This window comes from Physeter macrocephalus, chromosome 2 (genome assembly GCF_002837175.3).
Source record: "Physeter macrocephalus isolate SW-GA chromosome 2, ASM283717v5, whole genome shotgun sequence".
Taxonomy (NCBI): domain Eukaryota; kingdom Metazoa; phylum Chordata; class Mammalia; order Artiodactyla; family Physeteridae; genus Physeter; species Physeter macrocephalus.
The window spans coordinates 19,227,412-19,246,383 of NC_041215.1; the positions used below are offsets into that span (position 1 = coordinate 19,227,412).

General features: G+C 62.4%; 2 protein-coding genes across 5 annotated transcripts; both read right to left on the reverse strand.

Annotated features, from left to right (window-relative positions):
* Positions 1-15: 15 nt before the first annotated feature.
* MAP2K7 (mitogen-activated protein kinase kinase 7) lies at positions 16-10,001 on the reverse strand. Of its 3 annotated transcripts, none has more exons than XM_028499845.2 (13): positions 9,807-10,001; positions 7,824-7,871; positions 6,729-6,770; positions 4,698-4,839; positions 4,456-4,522; positions 4,226-4,339; positions 4,029-4,148; positions 3,780-3,881; positions 3,504-3,683; positions 3,323-3,403; positions 3,058-3,200; positions 2,375-2,420; positions 16-2,252 (listed from the first exon to the last, which is right to left on the reverse strand). In XM_028499845.2, the coding sequence occupies exons 1-13, from the start codon at positions 9,928-9,930 to the stop codon at positions 2,118-2,120; spliced, it is 1,344 nt and encodes a 447-aa protein (XP_028355646.1). In that variant the 5' UTR covers positions 9,931-10,001; the 3' UTR covers positions 16-2,117. The 3 variants fall into 3 exon arrangements, with proteins under 3 accessions (XP_028355646.1, XP_028355645.1, XP_023990156.1); XM_028499844.2 differs by having other exon boundaries at positions 3,774-3,881; positions 9,807-9,999; XM_024134388.2 differs by lacking the exon at positions 6,729-6,770 and having other exon boundaries at positions 3,774-3,881; positions 9,807-9,996.
* A 1,232-nt stretch (positions 10,002-11,233) lies between these two features.
* LRRC8E (leucine rich repeat containing 8 VRAC subunit E) lies at positions 11,234-18,889 on the reverse strand. Of its 2 annotated transcripts, XM_007114184.4 has the most exons (3): positions 18,745-18,889; positions 15,218-15,360; positions 11,234-14,583 (listed from the first exon to the last, which is right to left on the reverse strand). In XM_007114184.4, exons 2-3 carry the CDS (start codon positions 15,353-15,355, stop codon positions 12,334-12,336), a joined length of 2,388 nt encoding a protein of 795 aa, XP_007114246.1. In that variant the 5' UTR covers positions 15,356-15,360; positions 18,745-18,889; the 3' UTR covers positions 11,234-12,333. The 2 variants fall into 2 exon arrangements, with proteins under 2 accessions (XP_007114246.1, XP_054937054.1); XM_055081079.1 differs by lacking the exon at positions 15,218-15,360 and having other exon boundaries at positions 11,294-14,583; positions 18,745-18,814.
* Positions 18,890-18,972: the final 83 nt, after the last annotated feature.

Genomic DNA, 18,972 nt, shown 5'->3' on the forward strand with positions numbered 1-18,972 from the left:
ACCGCAGAAGAAAAGGGAGGAGTTTTATTCTCAAGCGTCTAAGGATTTACAAACGAGGGCGTTTCGTTTTAAAAAGGGATGGGGCAGTACTGGCGGCCTGAGAAGGGGTTGTGGACCATGGGCTGGGCCCAGGCCGCCCCAGGCCCCCACCTGCCCACTTCACCCTCTGCCTGATGGAGAGGGATGGCTGGTGACTGGTGACTTGGGGGGGGGGCGGAGACATGGGAAAGGTAGAGGGGAAGGAGAGGCTCCCATTTAACACTGAAGGCGGGGAGGGGGAACGGGCGGACACACACTCACAAAACAGAAAATAAAGTTAAATAAAAATAAACTCAGGCAGCTGGCCCTTGGGGCCAGCCACGCAACCTTCCCATCTACCCACAAAGGCCCCTGTGGCTGGGGCCCATGAGGGAGGGCTGGGTCCAGGCCTACCGGCCCCGCACCCTGCCCCCCTCCCCTCACAAAGGGGGTTGGAGCGAGAGAAGGTGGCCACCCCCCAGAGGGGGGGCAGAGAAAAGATGACTTCGAGTACTTTTTAAAACATGCGGCGTTTTGTGACTATCCTAGTAGTAACTAGTCAGTGAGATAGATGGAGGGTACAGTGATGCCTAGTCTAGATTGCTTCAGCTACATCCAGTGAGCTTCCTCACCTTTGGTGTTGGTTGCTTTTTGTGGTTTTTCTGGAGTTTTCTTTTCTTTTTTTTTTGTGTGTGTGTGTGTGTGTGTGTTCTTTCGTTGTCCACTTGATTTGCATGCATCACCAACAAAAAGGAAACACACCCCCTCCTGCTCTGGCTGCTCCCCAGGGCCCCGGGGGTGCCGGGCTCGGGCCTCAGCGTGGGCTGGGGACTGGCCAGCTCTGGGTGAGTCGAGGGGCGCTCAGGGCCACTACGAGGGCGTGACTGCCTCCACACGCCCAGCCCTCGGCCTGCCCCACCTCTGTCCCTGTCACACGTCCTCAGACCCCCACGTCCACTCCACGCGCCCTCAATCCCTGCCTCCCCGGGCCCCGTGGCCCCTGCTCCCATCACCCATCCCCTCCTCCGCCTCTGCCTCACCGGCACCTGCTGCCCTCCACCATGCCCCACGCCTGCCTTCCCTGAAGGCCACCCTGTGTGGCCACGGCCCCTTGGGCTCCCTCCACACCCCCCGAGGTCCTCAACTCACCCCTGCAAGCTGTGGCCAGTCTCCAGCCCCGAGGGAGGAGCACCCCGCCCCCCCAGAGCCCACCTTTGGGACTAGTCTCTCCCCGGCGGGGTGGCCCAGGCCCCCACAGCTCGGCCCCAGCCCCCCAGCGCCCGTGGGGCCATCGGGGGGGCTGCCACCACAAGCAGCTAAACATGACTTTGGTAAAAGTTTCTGAAGGTACCGACAAACCCCATGAGAACAAGGTCTTCTCCTCCCCCCACCCCCCAAACACCCCACCAAGTACAATAAAATACGATAAACTCCAAAAAGGACCCCCTGAGATCAAAAAGAGAAAGAGAGAGACCAGCCCGGGTCTGGCTGCAGTCACAACGTCCAGCCCGCCTGCCCAGGGCGAGGACGCCAGCCAACTGACTCATGGCTTGCCGGAGACCTAAACGGACCCAGGGGTCCCGCCGGGGGTGGCAGGGCCTGGGCCAGGAGAGAGGCAGAGGCAGGAAGGGAGACAGGGAAAGCCAGAGAGGTAGAGAGGGAGGGGACAGAGAGAGGGAGACGGAGCCAGGGTGCATGTGCGTGCGAGGCGGCAGTGGGACAGCGCGGTGTGGAGGGGAGGGGACAGGACAGGCGGCTCTCTCCCGGCCCCCGGGGGCCGCCCCAGCCCAGAGGTTACAACTGAATAAATAGCGAGTCTGCTCGCGGCCTGCTGTCTTCCGTTCACAGTGTCTGTCGGGGGGGATGCGCACAGCCGGCTGATCCTGGGACGGGAAGGGCTGGGGCCTGGCGGGCCCATCTGTCCATGGCTGGTGGGCAGGGAGCCAGGGGTGGGTCGGCGCCCCCTACTTTCTGTCCTCAGCCCTCGGCGGCCGTCCAGGTCCCAGGGCTCCCCTGGCGGGCAGCTGGGTGGCCGGGTGGGTAAGGGGAGGCCGGTGGCCACGCCCCCGGCCCCCAGTGGGCTGGCCGCCGCTGTGCGGCTACCTGAAGAAGGGCAGGTGGTGCTGGCTCAGGACCCCGCTCGCCCGCGGCGACTCGGTCTTCGCCATGACATCCTTGAACCAGGACGCCACGTCCACCTCCAGCGTCTCGTAGCGCTTGATGAAGCTGTGTTCCTGTGGGGCCCAAGGCGGGGCACTTAGGGCAAGGGCGTCTTCCCTGCTGGCCTTGCTCAGGCCCGGCGTCCAGTGCGGCGGGGGGCTTAGGATGGGGGCTGGGGAGGGCCCCGGGTACTCACAAGTAGCTTATTATACTTTGGTCTCTTCCTGTGATCTTTAGTAAGGCTGGAAGAAGAAGAGGAAAGGAAGAGAAGTAAGAGCAGGGAGGAGGGGCCTGGCCGTCCTCGTGGCTGAGTCCGGTCTGCAAGATCTGTGGGCAGAAGCCCGCACCCTCCCAGCCCTGCGCTTGGGCCCCCCACCGTGACAGAAGCCCAATGTGCGCTGTGAGACGCCCATGGGAGAGGTGGGTGGGCTCCCCAACGGGAGGCTCCAATGTGGACGTCCCGCGTGCGCTACTCTTGCCAGTTGGTGCAGGACACTCAGAGCTCTTAGCCCTGGGGCGCCTCTGCTCGTTCACAGCTCCCCCAAGGTGAAGCCCAAGGGCCACCCTGCCAAATACCCCTGGGGCCAGGTGTCCCCTCAGGCTGAGTCCAAACCCAACTCCTAGCTCCCGGGGCTCGGTCTCCAGCCCCCACCCCTTCCTGGGGCCCCTCTCCCCTCCCCAGTGGCCTGGGTGCAGGGCTACATCTGACCACGCCCTGCCTTCCAGAGCGGAGGGCGGGGCCAGGGTTCCCCACCAGTCTTTAACTTTTAGTTGCGGCATGCATGTGGGAACTAGTTCCCTGAGCAGGGATCGAACCCGGGCCCCCTGCATTGGGAGCGTGGAGTCTTAACCGCTGTGCCACCAGGGAAGTCCCCTCACCAGTCTTTGACGAAGGACTGAAAGTCCCCCGAGAAGCCCATGTGACCGGGCAGGAGCGGGGGTTCTTCCTGTAGAACTTTGGTGAGGACCTCAAAGTCCGTCTTGCAGTTCTTGTAGGGAAACTGTCCCGTCGCCAGCTCCACCTGGGAGAGAGATGGGCAGGGCTGGGCCGGCCAAGGACAGGATCCTGCCCTTTCCCGCCACCTGCCTCCATACCCCGAGAAGACCCCACCCCTGGCCTTGGAGAGCAGGGGCCCCAACTCACCAAGGAGATGCCCAGGCTCCACACATCAGCCCGGATGTCGTAGTCGGGCTTGGTGGGGTCCGGGGGGTCAATGCGCTCAGGCTGCCGGTGGGAAGTAGGAGAGGGTGGATGTACCCCTGTGGCTGGGGTGGGTGCACCGCCCCTCAGGCCTGCCCGCCGGGTGCTGCTGGGCCCCACTTACTGCCATGTAGGCAGCGCAACCTGCGCTCCGCGTTTTGGCTTTGGAGTCAACAAGGCGGCCGCTGATGCCGAAGTCGCAGAGCTTGATCTGGCCCCGCTCATCCAGCAGGATGTTGGAGGGCTTGACGTCCCGGTGGATCACGCCGTGCTTCTCCTTCAGGTAGTAGAGTGCCTTCACGATCTGCGGCGCGAGCAGAGGAGGGCACCAGTGATGGCAGGGACGGGGCCTGGGCGGGGGGACCACCCGCCCGCGCCCCACCCAGCTGCTCACCGCTACCGTCATCTTGCCCAGGATCCGCTCAGGGATAGGGCCCTGCATCCGCTTCTTGAGCTTCTCGGCGCACGTGCCCATGAGCTCCATGGCAATGAAGACGTCCGTCTGCGGGGACAGCAGGTGGCGGCTTGGCGGGGTGGCTGTACCCTCCTGCCCACCCCAGACAGGCTCGGGTCCTGGGAGAGGGGCGGGGGGCACGGGGCTGGCTCAGAGACCAGCACGGGACGCTTGGGGGGCGGGCGGGCGGCTCACGTTGGTGATGAAGGTCCCAAAGCACTGCACGATGTAGGGGCAGTCATGGCTCTTGAGCACCACGTCCAGGTCCATGAGGATCCGCTTGTTCTCTTCCTTGTTCCCCGAGCGCCGCATTTGCTGCATGGGACAGCAGGGGCCTTAGCGCCGAGCCTGGGGTGCGGGGCCCACCGGGGAGGGGGCGGGGGCGGGCTCACCTTGACAGCGATGACGTGCCCTGTCTTCCGGAAACGCATCTTCCACACCTGGCCACAGGTGCCGCTGCCCATCTCCCCCAGGTTCTCCAGGTCGTTGATTTCCGCCTGGTAGCGCTGGCGAGGAGAGCCAGGGCTGGGGGTCCACCGGGCCTCTGCCCTCCACCCCCAGCCCAGACCTACCAGCTGCGTCCTGCCCACCCTCCCTGGGGGGGCCGAGAGAAGGGCGGTACCTGGCCCCCAATGGTCAGGTAGCCCGTCTGCTTCATGATCTCCTGCAGCTTCTGGTCAATCTCGATGCTGAGGGAACAGAGAGTGGGTGCTGGTGAATGGGGGGTCCTGACCAACCTGAGGCCACCCCAGCGCCTAACACACAGGGTTCCGCAGAGCTCACCAGCTCCTCCCTGAGGCTGGCCCTGCGCCCCGCCCCGGCCCCGACCTCCCGGCCCTCCCACCGGCCACCCTAGCCGCTCACCTCTCCATGCTGCGGGGTGTGAACAAGGTTGATGGGAGCCCCAGCATGTGGCGGGGCCGGGCGGGGGGCGTGGGGTGCTGCGGGGAGCTCTCGGAGGACGGTGAGCGGCTGCCCCCATCATTGGCCAATGGGAGCTGCAGGGCTGGGGTGGTGAGAACCAGGGGCAGGGAGGGGGTTAGCTCCCAGCTGGCCCCAGCTCAAGGGCCTGGCACCCTCATCTTCCCCTCCCTGGCATCCCTCAGGTAGGGCGGCACAGCCCCCTGCCCTGCTGGGCTGGAGGAGCTCCCCGCTCCCAGACCACTCTTAGGGTGCCTTTTCCCACCCCCCCCACCCCCACCTACTCCTCCGACCTGGAAGGGCTTGCGGTGGGCTGTTGCGGTGGGGTGGTCCCCAGAGGCTGAGGGTTCATCCCCAAGCCTCCCCTGACAGAAAACGGAGGCCCAGAGGCGGATGCCGTCCCTCGGGCAGGCAGCCTCCCCTCCGCCCGGGAAGCAGGCCCAGGGCCACCACGCCCACACTCTGGACCACACAAGGCAGGAATGCCCGCTGGGATCAGTCCGAGCTCTGGCGCTGTGGGCAGCGCTGACCTTGCTGGACCACCCTGGGGAGAGAGTGGGCAAGGGACCCAGGCTCCCAGCTGCCTCGCCCAGCACTCTGTTTCAAGGTCAGGGAGGGCCGCCCTCTGGCCAGCGGGCTCATCGGCGAGCCTCCTGGCCTGGCCTGCGGAGCTAGGGCCGACGAGGCAGGGGCAGGACCCCAGGCTGGGCCTGTGTCCTCTGGGTGAGGGAATCCAGGTGGCATAGCCCCTCCAGGGGCCAGCGGGACGTGGGGGGCAGGGGCCGGGCCAGGCGGCGAGTTTGGTTCTTTCCAGAAGCCTGCATGCGGACAGCTCGGGCATGCTACAGGCAGGCAGGCAGGCAGGCAGCGGGCAGGCAGCGGGCACCCCAGGACGGGCAGGCGGCATTAGGGGACGGGAGGGCAGGAGACAGACAGATGGGAGCTGAGACTTGGGGCCCAGCTGCCCAGAGGAGGCGCTGCAGAGACAGGCCGGAGAGGGGCCTGGGAAAGGAGAGCAGAGACCCTGAGGGGCTAGGAGCCTCCTGGCTGGGCAGGCCACAGGGTGGGGAGTGGGGGCCAGGGTGACGAGCCTCCAGTGAACCCCTGAACCCCAGAGACTCTGGCACTCAGCCTCCAGAAGGGGAGCCCCTGGCTGGGGAGGCTGCAGGCTACAAGCACCTCCCAGGTTCACCTTCCCGTGGAGAGCAGGCCAGGAGCTGGGGGCCTGCCATTCTCCTTAGCCCTTGGCTGACGCCCCCTCCTCTCTCTCCACACTTCCCGCACAGCCCACCTTCTCCTCCCACAGTTCTCCAGGCACCTGGTGACGTGGGCCCAGTGATCAACGGGTAGAGACGGGTATGGTGCAGCACCTGGTGCCCGGGCGCTTTGCTGGCCTGCAACCCTGACCGCAGCCAGAGCGAGGGGCAGGTCTATGAGAGCCTGGCCTGTAGTCCTAGGAGGGCCTGGCGGGAGTGATGGAAGAGCTCTGGGGACCCCGGGGACGTGGCCGGGCCCAGTCCCCTCCACTGGCCCGGAGGCCTCTCCTCCCGTGCCCTCCCTGCTGCTCTGCTCTGCCAGGGCCAAAATCCCAGTCCTAATCCCTCCCTCTCTGGCTGGACAACCTCCGGGGCTCCCGAGGACCCTCAAGCTCCCCCTGCACCGGGACCCTGGATCCCTGTCAGGTTCAGGTTCCCTGGGGGCACCAGGGCCCCCTTTCCGAGTGAGGCCCACACCCCTCTCCTCCCCAGACCTCTCTGTGTGGTGTCCTGTCGGTCCCCTCCCTTACACAGTCCACCGGGCCCTCTGAGGGCTGCCCCAGAACCCGTGGCCAAGGCTGTAGGGGGACAGAGGCTTCCAGCCAGCCCCACAAACTGACGCAGTGTAGGCGTCTGAGCGGGGCCGGTGTGGGGTGGCTAAGGTGGGGTGGAGGGAGGTAGACAAAGACCCTGAGAACAGAAGTCACAGAGGTGGTACCGGGCCCACGGCAGGTCAGGAGGGCAGAATGAGAGCGAGAGGCTGAAGGGGAAAGAGAGAGAGAGAAGAATGAATGAGAGAGAACGAGAAAGGACACGGGGCGGGCGGGGGGAGGGGGGCGGCGAGCATGCGGTCATCAGGAACCATACACGGACCAGGCTGTCAGTCGACACACGTAGGCGCACGCACACAGGGCATGGCACAAACCTACGCAGACGGGGAGACGACAGGCCACAGGGTCTCCACAGACACACACACACACAGACACACACACACACACACACACACACACACACACACTTCCCAACCTAGTCCTGCTCACACGCACAAGGATCAACGAGGCCAGACCCCCCACCCCATCTCTCTTACCACCCCCGCCCTTTGCACAGGCATGTCCCACACCCATCTGCTCCCAGACCCTCTGGCATCTGCCCTCGGGCCCTGGGGGGGCTGCTTCCTCTACTTCCATCCCTGTGCTGCCCCCACCTCCCAGGAGACTTTGCTCAAATTCCACCTTCTCCAGAGGCTTCCCAACCTCAACCCTGCTCCCCTGCTCCACCCGGCCTTCCCTCTAAGGCGCCGGGGCCTCCTCCACTTCCTGCCCGGAGGCCCCCAGGGCCCCCCAACCCCTGGGGAGCGCCAGCCCCGAGAGGACAGGGACTCAGTCCAAGCCTAGCACGGCCCAGCCCAGAGGGTGACACGGGCTCGCTGAGCTGCTGAGGCAGAGCCCAGCTTTCCCTCCCTCCGCTCACGCACACGCCTGCAGGCACACGCACGCACGGACACTCGTGACCCCCTTGGCAGGCGACAGACTCCCGGCCGGTGAGGGAGTCTGTTTCCTCCTCCAGGGAGTCCAAACCTGAGCCCGAGAGGAAGGGAGGAGCGGGAGGTGAGAAGACAGAGGAAGTGGCCGGGTGGGCCGGACGCTGACGGTGTGGATGGACAGAGAGTGAGGGTGAGAGGAGGGGATGCGCACGCGCACACGCACACACGGAGCACGTGGGAGAGGGAAGGGGGGGATGGCATTCTGCGGCCGGGGCAGCGGTTAGGTCAATGGTGCAGAGGTCCAAGCAGCGATGATAAAAAGGCTGGTACCTGCTCGTTGGGACGGGGCAGGAGCAGGGCTTAGAGTGATCACAATAACTGGATGGGGAAAAGGAAGAAAAAAAAAAAACACAACACCACGATAAATCACAACGGAAACAACCGATTTGTCCAAAAGAAAAGAAATCAAATCAAATCATAACAAAGAGGAGGGGGAGGCACGCGGCACCAAACTGCAGAGATGGGTAGAAACCGACAGAGATGGGAGAACTGGGAGGATGGGATGGAGCTGACACAGACACAGACGCCTGGAGGGGGCTCCCCGGGGCCTGCTCGCCATGGCTCTCACCGTGCCTCGCTCTGCATCTGGGACAGCCACCCTGCAAGGCACCCCAGGCCCCGTACCTAGGCCTGTCTCGTCCACGCTGGGGTTGGAGGGGGAGGAGCACTGCAGAGCCCAGCTGGGACCCTCCAGTCCTGGCTGGGCTTCCTACCCCAGGCAGTGTCCAACGCCAGCACTGCCACCTCGGGGTTTTTTCTGGGCCCCAAGAGACACACACACACACACCCCCAATCCAGTGAGGAACCCACACGGGCCCAGGTCAGGAAAGGGAGGATGAGGAGTGGACCCTACACAAGGATGGGGGCGCCAGGCTGGGTAAGCAGGCAGTGGTGGGGGAACCCAGATGAGGAGGTGTCTTCCCCGCCCTGTCAGGATGACCCCACAGGGAGCTACATAAGCCACAGGAGTCATATCAGAGGAGATAAAAAGGAGAGCAATTTGCTGGGTCAAGAGACACACAGAAGGCATGGGTGTGTGGGCAGGGGAATTCCCTGGTGGTCCAGTGGTTAAGACTGCACTTCCAATGCAGGGGGCATGGGTTTGATCCTTGGTGGGGGAACTAAGATGCCACATGCCACGCGGTGCGGCCAAAAACAAAAAGCATGTGTGTGGGCTGCTGTTCATCAGGTCTGTAGGGAGGGGAAAAATCTGACTCCCTCTGAGCTTCAAGGATATGGGGAGGGGATCATGAAGGAAATCACAAGGAGACTAGATGTGGTCACGGTGATTCCGAGCCAGGTGTGGGTGCTGGGGGGTAGCTCTTGACTCCAGATGACAAGACGCCAGGGAGACAGGCACCGGGACTGTGGGATCAGAAAGGAGGTGTATGTGCCCTGGGATGCCTAGACAGAGTCGCACTGGCCTCAGGTGTCCCCGGGCTGGGTGGGTGTGGGTGTGTAAGAATGGGGAAATCACTTGATTCTAAATGACAAAGCCACCACGCTTGGGAGTTGCGTGTTTATTTCTGGAGAAGCCAGAAAGATGGCAACAGTGAAACGAGTCAGAGGAGTATGAGGGGGCCTGGTGTATGTGGATAAACTGTATATGGGAGGGAGTCCGCTGAGCCCAGTGACAAGATCCCAGAGGAGGGAGAATGGAGCACCAGACACAACCACAGGGAGGGTTATAATATGGTCAAGCGACCTCAAGTGTCCCCTGGCCAGTTGCGCGTGTGTGAGCGTGAGTGGATCATCTGCTGAACCCCGATGACAAGGACCCCGGTGCGGAGCGGGGGGGGGGTGGCGGAACCTCTTGACACAATCACTGAGATGGCGGGAGTAGAATCAGCTGGTGACAAGGGATGTGTACATGTTAGCAGAAGACCTGGATGTGGTCACGGTCGCATGAAGTAGGAGAAGCAAGGCTCAGGATAGGTGACAGAGGCTCCGAGGATCCCGGTGATTGGGGGCGGGTCATCAGGTGGGGGGGCCTCGCCTGGAGCCGGGTAACTAGGCTCCCAGGCCCCGTTAATGGGGAACCCCCAGGCAGGGGGAGGGCTGCCCGGGAACCCGCGGGCCCCACGCCTCCCGGGTCACCGTGACCCTCTCACCGCTGGCCGATAGCGGGGAGCGGGGCGGAGAGGAGGAGCTAGAGCGCCCCGGAAGCGGGGGCGGGGCCTGGAGGCGGGGGCGGGGCCTCCCGCGGCGCGCGCCCCGCCCCGCTCGCCCCCTCCCCCACGCCGCCGTGCTTACTGGGCCTGGGCCGCTGGGGGCTGATATCCAGGTTGAGGTCGATCCTCCGCCGGGCCTCGCGGTTCTCCTGCTTCAGCTTTGCTTCCAGGCGGGACAGCTTCTGCTCCAGGGAGGACGCCGCCATCTTCCCCGCCGCCGCCGCGCACCGCCCGGCCGCCCGTCAGTCCCGCAGACAAACACCGCACTGCGCCTGCGCTCGGATGACCCCGCCGAGCCGCCGTCTCGCTCAGCAGGGCGCATGCTCGCGGTGCACACCCGCCCTTCCCGCGTGCGAACCTCCGCGCGTGCGTGCTTCGTCCCGACCGGAGGGATGACGCCGCCTAGAGCTCGCTGCTGGCAACGTGCGAATCCTCTCAGTGTGAGGCGCATGCGTGAAGTCCCGAGCGTTCCGGCAAGAGGCGCTGTGTGGAAACCCACTCACCGTTCCGCTTAGAGCGGTGGGCGGAGAAAGCAGCGCGCAAGCGTACAGAGGAGGAGACGAGGTCACGCCCGTGGCCTCTGCTGCGCATGCGCATTCGTGACTTTTTTTTTTCTTTTTTTTTTTTTCTGTCGCTGTCGCCGGTGGTCGCCATGGTTCTGTGTCCTCAGCCTCGCTCTTTCTCTTCCCGGCCCGGCCATCGCTGGCACCCACTCCCTCTCGGAACTGGCTTTCTCATCTCGGACAGTGCTTCATTAGGATCCCTGTTATGCTTAATTGCTGCCTCCTCACCATAATTAGGCACCCGGGGCAAGCCCTTTCCATTTCAGCAGGCTCAGGGTTGGCCGAGGACATGTAGGATGGGCGGGGTAGGGCTCGGGACACTGTCAGGACCTTGGGAATCCAGTGGCGTGACCCCTGCCCTCGGCGACGGGGTGGGGGAGGGGGCCGGGAGGGGGGCCAAGGTCAAGGCCAGAGAGTTCCAAATCAGACTTGCGTGGGACATTTTAAGACTTCCCTCAACTGCCCTGCCCCAAGAATTTGCGCCCAGCTCCTGGACAACGCAGAAGATAGGCCCCGGGGTTTGGTGCCTCTACCTGGCGCCTCCGCGGCCTGCACATTTTCTTTAGCTGGTCTGAAGAGTGCTGGGAAAATGTCCCCATCTGGAACCCTGGGGCTCCCGGAGAGCACCTTGCCTCTGCTCGCTGGTTCCAGGAGGAGGCTCGCATTTTGCAGACGTCATGGAGGTGGTGATCCCAGGAGGTCAGGGTTGGGCAGGTTGTGCCCTGCCCGCTCCAGCACAGGGACACTGTGATGGGCGTTGAAGGCTTGTGGCGACTCCTCTGGTGACAACTTAAGAGCAATTCTCCAGGAAAAAAGCTAGGCAGACGATGCCACCTCATTTCTCCTGGCTAGCTGAGGTCTCTCTCTGCCTCTGCTTCCGGGGTAGACTCATACCCTTGATTCTGGAATGTGACTGTCGCCACTTGCCTGTACTTGGTCTGGTGGAATCGAAAGCTTGGACTATGACAGGAGTGGACACAAGGGATCAAGATTATAGTTTTCATAGTATCATTTATTAAGCACCCACTGATATACACTCCCTCGCATAGGGAACATTTGAAAGACAAAGTCCCAGCCTGTCTTCAGAAAAATGTACCCTCCACAGCAGGTGTTCTTAACCTGGGGTCCCTGATCCTTAGGATGTCCATAAACAGCCCTCTAGGGGATCTGGGGGAATCTGCTGATTGCCTCAAGTTGTTTGCAGAACTTTTCATATATGTGTACGTGAGCATTTTCCTGAGGAAGGAGGTGCCCTGCTTTCATCAGATTTCTCAAAGCATCTAGGGATCTAAAAAAAAGTTCAGAATCCCTGCTCTAGACACCCAGATATCTACTCTGTAGGTCAGCATTTCCCAACACACAGGCCTGGGTCTGTCTGTGTCAGAATTACCTGGGATGCTTATATTTACCGGCAAGTTCCTGGCCTCCAGGCAAAGCTCCTGAGTCAGTCTTTCAGGGGTGGGGCCTGGGATGTTTTGTTTTGGTGATGTTGATTTTGATGCCTAGTCACATATGAAAACCATTTTTCTGAGTTCAGATGTCCACAGCAAACAACTTATAAATAGGGGATTAACATCCAAGTTGGGGGTGGAGGAGGGGGGAGCTTGTCCGTTGCGTCTGTGTCCCCTCCTTGGGAGAGAACCCCAGATATAAGCTGTTTTGGTCAGGAAGAGAGGGCTGAAATCCCATCGGGATGAGCCCCACCCCCATACGTGGCATTGATTGAGCCAGAATGTTCGGAGTGGGCTGGGGGGAACAGCAGCTCTGGCCCAGGGCTGGGGGCAGGCCAGCTAGCCAAAGACACAGGTGTGGTTTTGCTCTGAGAGTCTTATGACTGAGTTAATCCCTCCAGGATGTTCCACCCCAGATCCACAGCCTCCCAGACAAGCCAAGCCCAGGATCTTGCCTGGGCTGCACCAGCCTGACACGTCTGCTTCTCCTCTCCGGGCCTGGGCTCACTTGGCCCCCCTCCCTTGAAGATAACAGTAGAGATTCCAGGGTGGTAGCATCCGGAAGGCCTCTACCGCAACCTGCCCCTCCCTGGCTTCACTCCATCTCCATCCTGTCCCGCACCTCTGCCGGCAGCCCTTCGTAAAGGGTGTCCTCCACCAGGAGCCCCGACTTCTTCAGTCCCCCACAGTTGCCGAGTTCCTCCGGCAGTGCCTCCAGCCGGTTGCCCTTGAGCTCCAGGCGGCTGAGGGCCCTGAGGGCCCCCACCTGGGGCGAGAGCTGGCTCAGGTTGTTGTAGCCAAGGAGCAGTGTCCGCAGCTTGCGGCAGAAGAAGAGCTCGTCGGGCAGAAGCTCCAGGGCGTTGTAGGAGAGAGCCAGGTGCTGCAGGTTCTGGAGGAGGCCCAGCTCGGCCGGCAGGGAGTGCAGCCCGTTATGGGAGACGTCCAGCAGGCGGAGGCCAGAGCACATGCCGAGCTGGGTGGGCAGTGTCTCCAGTTTGTTGTGGCTGAGATAGAGCTGCTCAAGGCCCCGGAGCTTCCGTACGTGCTCGGGGACGTAGGCGATCTGGTTGTGCCACAGCCGGAGTGTGACCAACTTGCGGCAGTGCTGGAAGCTGAGGATCTCCTCGATGGACCGCAGGTGGTTGTCCTTGAGGTCCAGTTCCTGCAGTGCGCCCAGGCTGAAGACGGCATGGGGGATGCGCTCCAGCCCGCAGGCCACCAGCTCCAGCTCCCGAAGCACCGCCAGCTTCTTGAGGCTGTTCAGTGCCAGCAGGCGGGCCCCGTCGTTGTGCAGGCTGAGCCGCTGCAGGTGACCGGCCACGTCGGTCACGCTGGCGGGCACCTTGCCGGCGTTGCTCCGCAGAGACAGCACCTTCAGCTGCTTCAGCTCCCGGAGGCTCTCGAGGGTCGCCGCCCGGGCCAGCTCCAGGGGGAAGACCCCCTCCAGGTGCAGCTCCTCCAGGCCGCGCAGCCCGAACACCCAGAGGGGCACCTCTCGGAGCTCCTCGCACTTGACCCGGATGACCTTCAGCTGGTCCCGCAGGAAGACCTGCAAGGAGAAGGGCAGCCTGGCTGGCGAGTGGACCAGGCTGAGCTCCTGCAGGTGCACTAGCTGCGAGAGGCCTGGGGGGAAGGTGATGTCACAGATGGCCTCCAGCCGCAGTGCCTCCACCTCGTTGAGCTCGAAGACCGTGTCGGGCAGCCCCGGGAGCATGCAGAGGGCCAGCTCGAGCCGGCCCCAGGCGTTGCGCTGCAGCTTCTGCCGCAGCTTGTCGGTCGTCCACTCGTGGTTGAGGTTGAGCTGCTTCAGGCGGCTCTCGCTGACCTCGGAGAGGAAGACAGCGAAGCGCTTGGAGTAGAGGGAGTCGTACTGGTCGATGAGGTGCAGCATGAAGGCAAAGTCGTTCTTGACGTCGGGGATGTCGCCCATGCCCGTCTCCTCCCGCACGGATCGGAAGGAGTACTCCTTGAGGGGCCGGTGGAAGAGCCAGCAGAGTGTGTAAAAGCAGGTGATCCCGTAGACGCACACGAAGGAGATGTAGCAGAAAGCCAGCTTGGAGAAGAGGTGGGCCTTGGTGTGGTTGCAGCAGAAGCTGGCATAGCCCGTGACCTCCGAGGTCTCCACCGTACAGACCACCAGGAAGCTGATCTTCCCCACGTAGACGAGGTTGTAGACCAGGATGGCCAAGAACTTGCAGACCTTGAGCACCGTCTGCCGGATGTACATGGTGTACAGGATGTCCCCCTCTTCCACGTGCACGCGGAATTTCTTGACCTTCTCAAACAGGGCTTTGGCCTGCTCACCCTCCTTTTTGTCCAGCAGGGTGACAGCCGGTGGCTCCATCACCACCTTCTCGGGCTCCGCCAGCACCTTCTCCTTCTCAGCCTCACCTGCCTTCCCCGGTCCTGCCGCCGCCGCTGCCATGGTCACCATTGCCCGACCGGCGGCGGCAGGGTCCTTGTGGTTCTCCCTGGAGACCTCGGACAGGGCCCGCGTGGTCCACGGAGAGTCGAAACACTTGCCCAGGATGGAGATGAAGTGCTCGATCTTGGAGCTGGTGCCGGGGAACTTGAACCAGAAGCTGGTGCAGACCATGAAGATGAGAGTGTGGATGACGACCAGGTAGGGGAAGTACTTGGCATACCAGTGGAGGGCCGTCTCGTAGCAGAGCTGGTTAATGAAGCTGTATTGCTGCAGGTCCAGGTTGTTCCTGAGGCCGCTCAACTCCCGGGGGTCCCCCACGGGCTCGGAGACCCCCCGCGGCAGCAGCTGCTGGCACGGGGCCTCTGATAAGTTCTCCCGGGGTTCATGACTGGGCAGACAGATGATCTTGTCCTGTGTCACCTGGGGATGGGAGAGAGGGTGAAAGATGGTGAAGGATCTGGGGCGGCCTGGGAAGTTGTGGGGTGGGGGAGGAAGCAGCCCGAAGGCGAGAGAGGTTTCCATCAACCCCCAACTGTCCCCAGGTTTGTCCCCCAGCTTTGGAAGAGTCAGTAAACCTCTGAGCATCAGACTTTGTCTGAAAAAAAGAGCTGGGTTGATTTGTGTCCTTCGAAAAGATGTTGAAGTCCTAACCCCCAAATACCTGTGAATGTTGCCTTGTTTGGAAATACTCTTTGCAGAGCAGATGTAGTCAAGTTAAGATGAGGTCATTGGGGGTGGGCCCTAAGCCAATAGGACTTTGGCCTTATGAAAGGGAGACATCTGGACACAGACACACACAGACACACAGACATACACACACGGAAGATGCTTTGAAGATACAGGGAGAACGTTATCTATAAACCAAGGAATGCCTGAGGCCACCAGAGTCTAGAAGGGAGGCGTGGAACACATTCTCCCTCACAGCTTTCGGAAGGAACCAACCTTGTCAACACTTTGATTTCAGACGTCCAGTCTCCAGACGGTAAGGGAAGACTTCCGGAACCTCCCAGACCCCGCCCCTAGAGACCCCGCCCCTAGAGACCCCGCCCCTTACCTGGAGGGTGCAGCCGAAGACCCCGATCATGAGCATAGCCACTGTGAGGTACTCGGCCAGCACGTCCCACCAAGGTTTGAGCACCTTGAAGGCGGGCTGGTGCTCCACGAACTGCTTGAACTCCGCCACCGGAATCATCCCGCCTGTGCGAGAGCAGGAAGTGGAGGATGCAGGGAGAGACCCTCAGGAAAGGGCGCCTGGTGCCGGGTCCCCAGAAGGGCCGGACACACGCATCTGCTCGCAATCCGCGCTCGGCCCTGCCAAACTCTGGCAGAACCCGCAAGCTGTGCGCTTCCTTCCCCTCCCCGCATAGACCTCGCCTCCTTCCTGGAGCCGGGCAACTACTGTCCTCACCACCTCTGCTCCCAGGGACCCCTGCCCCGGTCGGACTCTGCTTGCCCTCTCAGAGCTCAGGAGGGGCAGTCCCCGGGGCCGCTGCCCCACAGCTTGCCCGTGTGGCCTTCTCCCGGAGCCCAGGCATCTCCTCCCACCCTTGACGCCAATCCGAAACACTTCGCTCTGCTTCTCTGACCCCAGGTACGCGGTATCCAGGCGGCCAGCCCCGGCTCCCTCCACCACTGGACCAGAGAGAGTCCCAGAGACTCGGGGACTTCCGGGGCGTGGGCCCCGCACCCCCTTCAGGGGCGCTCCGGGCACCACCTCCAACCTCCAACCGGAAAAGCCGGCTGGAGCCTGGCTCTGGTTACGGGCCCCAGGGGCAGGGAGTGGCAAAGCTGAAGGCTGGTCAGCCCTGCGGGGTGGGAGTGACTAGGACACCTGGGTTTCTAGTGGGGCAAGTGCCTAGGATCTGCGGCAGAAAACAGAGACCTGGCCTCTGAGAGGTAGGGGCAGGGGGGCGCGAGGACGGACAGAGGATTAGGAAATGGAAAACTCACAGGGAGAGAGCCAGGGTGACACCTACGACTGGGACAGGGCTGGGCTGCCAGGCTCCTGGGCGGCCAGCCCACTCTGTCTGTCCCTGGCTTTCATTTTAGACCAAGGTATCATTATTCCAGATACAGACAACCAGGCGCAAGTCACACGGGGGCGTGGGCCACGGGCTGGGACATCACCCTCCCTGACAGGCGGTCGGGAGCCTTTTCCCCCACCTCCGAGGCTGGAGGGGCAAAGGAAAGGGAGGCAGCAAGCCCCTCACCACCTCTGAGGGGGCTCCTAGGCAGTCTGCCCCCCTCCCCAGCATCCATGCTCCCAAATATAAAGATCCTGTTTTATATCACGCAGGTTTCCTGCGGCCTGCGGTCGTCATCCTGATAGCCTGTCACTGGGCACAGGCTGGGCAAAGAAGGGAGGCATCTGGGTCACCAGCCGGTCCTCCAGCCTCCCACCCGTCTCCTGGGTGGGAGGGAAACTGGCCTCTGTCCCACACCTCAGTCAATCGCTCTGACACCTCCTTGCCTCCCTTTTTGGTCCCCACAACCTTTGAAGGCCTTAGGGTTGCTCCTGAGTGAGGACAAGGTGGAAGTGGGCGGGGATATGGGATGCAGGCCCCGCCCACCAGGCTGACGTCGGGGCAGCCCGCCACAACCCTTAATCCCATCAGAGGCTCCCACCTCAGTACCAGGGATAACATGTAAGGGACAGGGACACGCCTGCCCCCACCCAGTCTCCGGGGGCCCCCTGACTCAGGCCCTGACTCACCCAGCAGCCGGCACATGCATGCAAGGGGGTGTGCAGACAGAGCACAGGATCCCTCACCCAATGGCCCATCCCTCGTGCTCACTTTCACACCCTGTCCTAAACAACAAGTAATGATGCCTCCAGTGCATCACAGGCTAAAACACCAGGGAATCTGCTAGAAACACACTCAGGGCAGCTCAACAGCCCCCAGGAGCCAAATTGCAGCCACCAAAAGGGACACCCTGGGGGCATTCTGGAGTGTGCACCTCAGGGCATGTGTGTACAAAGGGCAAGTACACACTAAGTTGAGGAGGGACCCAGGACCAGGGAGCCGGCCATATGCCCTCTTCCAGTTCTGGCCACCCACTGTTCTCCCTGCCCTGGCCCCCTACCCCTGCGAGGGACACTGCTTAGCTGCTTCACCTGAGAATGGTAACTGTTAGCAAAAATGCCACACAGACGGGCAGGGACCAACTTCCTGCCCCCGAGTCCTTGCCACCCTTCAGGACCCATCTCACAATGGTGGAAGCTCCCCACTGGCCATCCTGGGTCCACAATCAAAGGAAAGAAGGCAGAGACACACCCAGGGTCCCCAGCAGATGGCCCAGAGGATGCGCCCACAGAGCAAAGTGTATACACAACAGCCTCAGAAGCAGACATGGGGTTATCATTATCTGTCTCCATGACTCAATCTTGATCATCCCGAACCTGCCATTACGTTTCCCCAGACACAAGGCTGGCCCCCCTGTGTCTGAACAGGGCTGGTGGGAGGGCTTGGGGAGAAGGCTTCATGGGGGTGTGGGAGCAGAGAACTTATGACCACCAGGTGCTTTCAGTGTCTCATTTTATCCCAGCTCTGGGAGCGTGGATGTTGGGACCCTCCTTTTCCAGACTCAGGAGAGTGAAATAACTTGCTCAAGCTGTCACAGCTTGTGACAAGTGGCATTCGAGGCAAGACCCCCAAGTCCCATCTGTCTGATCACGTTGTTGAGCGAGAACGTCTCGCTGAGATGAAGCATCTTTGCCAAAAGAACCTCAGAAGGGGTTCCTTCAGGCAGAGAAGAAATGGAGGGAGGATGGCTGCTCTGCCCAGCAGGCTGAGTTGTCCTCCCCAGCCTAAGGCCAGGAACATGCCCCCTACCCAGCCTTAGCTCCGCCCACCCATGCCTCACCCCTGCTGCGGCTTCTCTCTCAGGCCTTCCCCAAGCCCCCAGCTTGCCTCTGAACACGTGGCAGTGGCGGGTGCTCCTGGTCCAGCGCCCCATCCCACACTGTCCCCACCCACAGCTCATGCTAAGGGGCAAAGAAGAAACAGTGACTGCTGTCAGCCCTGAAATGGGTCTCGGAGGACACAGGGTCCAACTTTGGACTTTTACACAAGTGAGAAACTGCGGCCTGGGTGGGGGAGGGTGGCCCCTTAGTAGCAGATCCTGTTCTGGGCCCCAGGCCTGGGGACTCCCAACTCAGTACTTTTCCAAGCTGTCCTGCCAGGACTAGGGGGGTCTGGGGAGTCTTGAGGTTCAAGAGTCCCAGAAGGGACAGCCTGGTGAGGCTCCCACGTGGTAGGGTTCTGGGAATTGAGGGGCTCACAGGGTTGAGTCGTCAGCAGCGGAGGAGAGGGGAACACGGTCAAGACCCTCAGGGTGGACCCCAGCCTGTTGATCTTCACTTCGTCCTTGGCTAGGCCTGCCGGGCTCCCTGACAGGTGCCCTTGGGCTGGCCAGGGCGGGGCCTCTCTCTGCACCCCCCAGCCTACCCCTCAGCTCCTTCTGTGCCCCAGACGGCGTTGGGCTCAGGTCACAGGGCCAGCCGCACCTGGGGTGGTCCTCCCGTGGACCAGATCCTCACCCCGCCACCTGGTCCCCAGGGGCGGAGAGCCACCTACTCACCTCACGGGCCGGACGCTTGTTGCAACTCCTGTGTCCCTGGGAGCGGAGCGGCCGGGACTCCCGCAGAGTTCGCGGGACAGGCTGGGTGAGTCAGGGCGGGCGGGCGGGCGAGCTGGACAAGAGCCGGGAGCAGCTCCGCCCCGCCCGGCCCCGCCCGGCCCCGCCCACCAGCGGTCTCGGCCCCGCCTCCCTTAGGGCGCTCACAGGTCGCCTCCGACTCCTGGTACC

Bases quoted from the DNA above. Each gene is read 5' to 3' on its own strand.
- MAP2K7 (XM_028499844.2), bottom strand. From the start codon at position 9,930: ATGGCGGCGTCCTCCCTGGAGCAGAAGCTGTCCCGCCTGGAAGCAAAG. The intron at 3,201-3,322 runs GTGAGTTGGGGC...TCTCTCTCCCAG, and splicing joins GGAGCCTGGGCATCTCCTTG to GTGGAGCTGGCGACGGGACA. The intron at 2,253-2,374 runs GTGAGTACCCGG...TGGGCCCCACAG, and splicing joins CAAAGTATAATAAGCTACTT to GAACACAGCTTCATCAAGCG.
- LRRC8E (XM_007114184.4), bottom strand. From the start codon at position 15,355: ATGATTCCGGTGGCGGAGTTCAAGCAGTTCGTGGAGCACCAGCCCGCC. The intron at 14,584-15,217 runs GTAAGGGGCGGG...TCCCATCCCCAG, and splicing joins TCTTCGGCTGCACCCTCCAG to GTGACACAGGACAAGATCAT.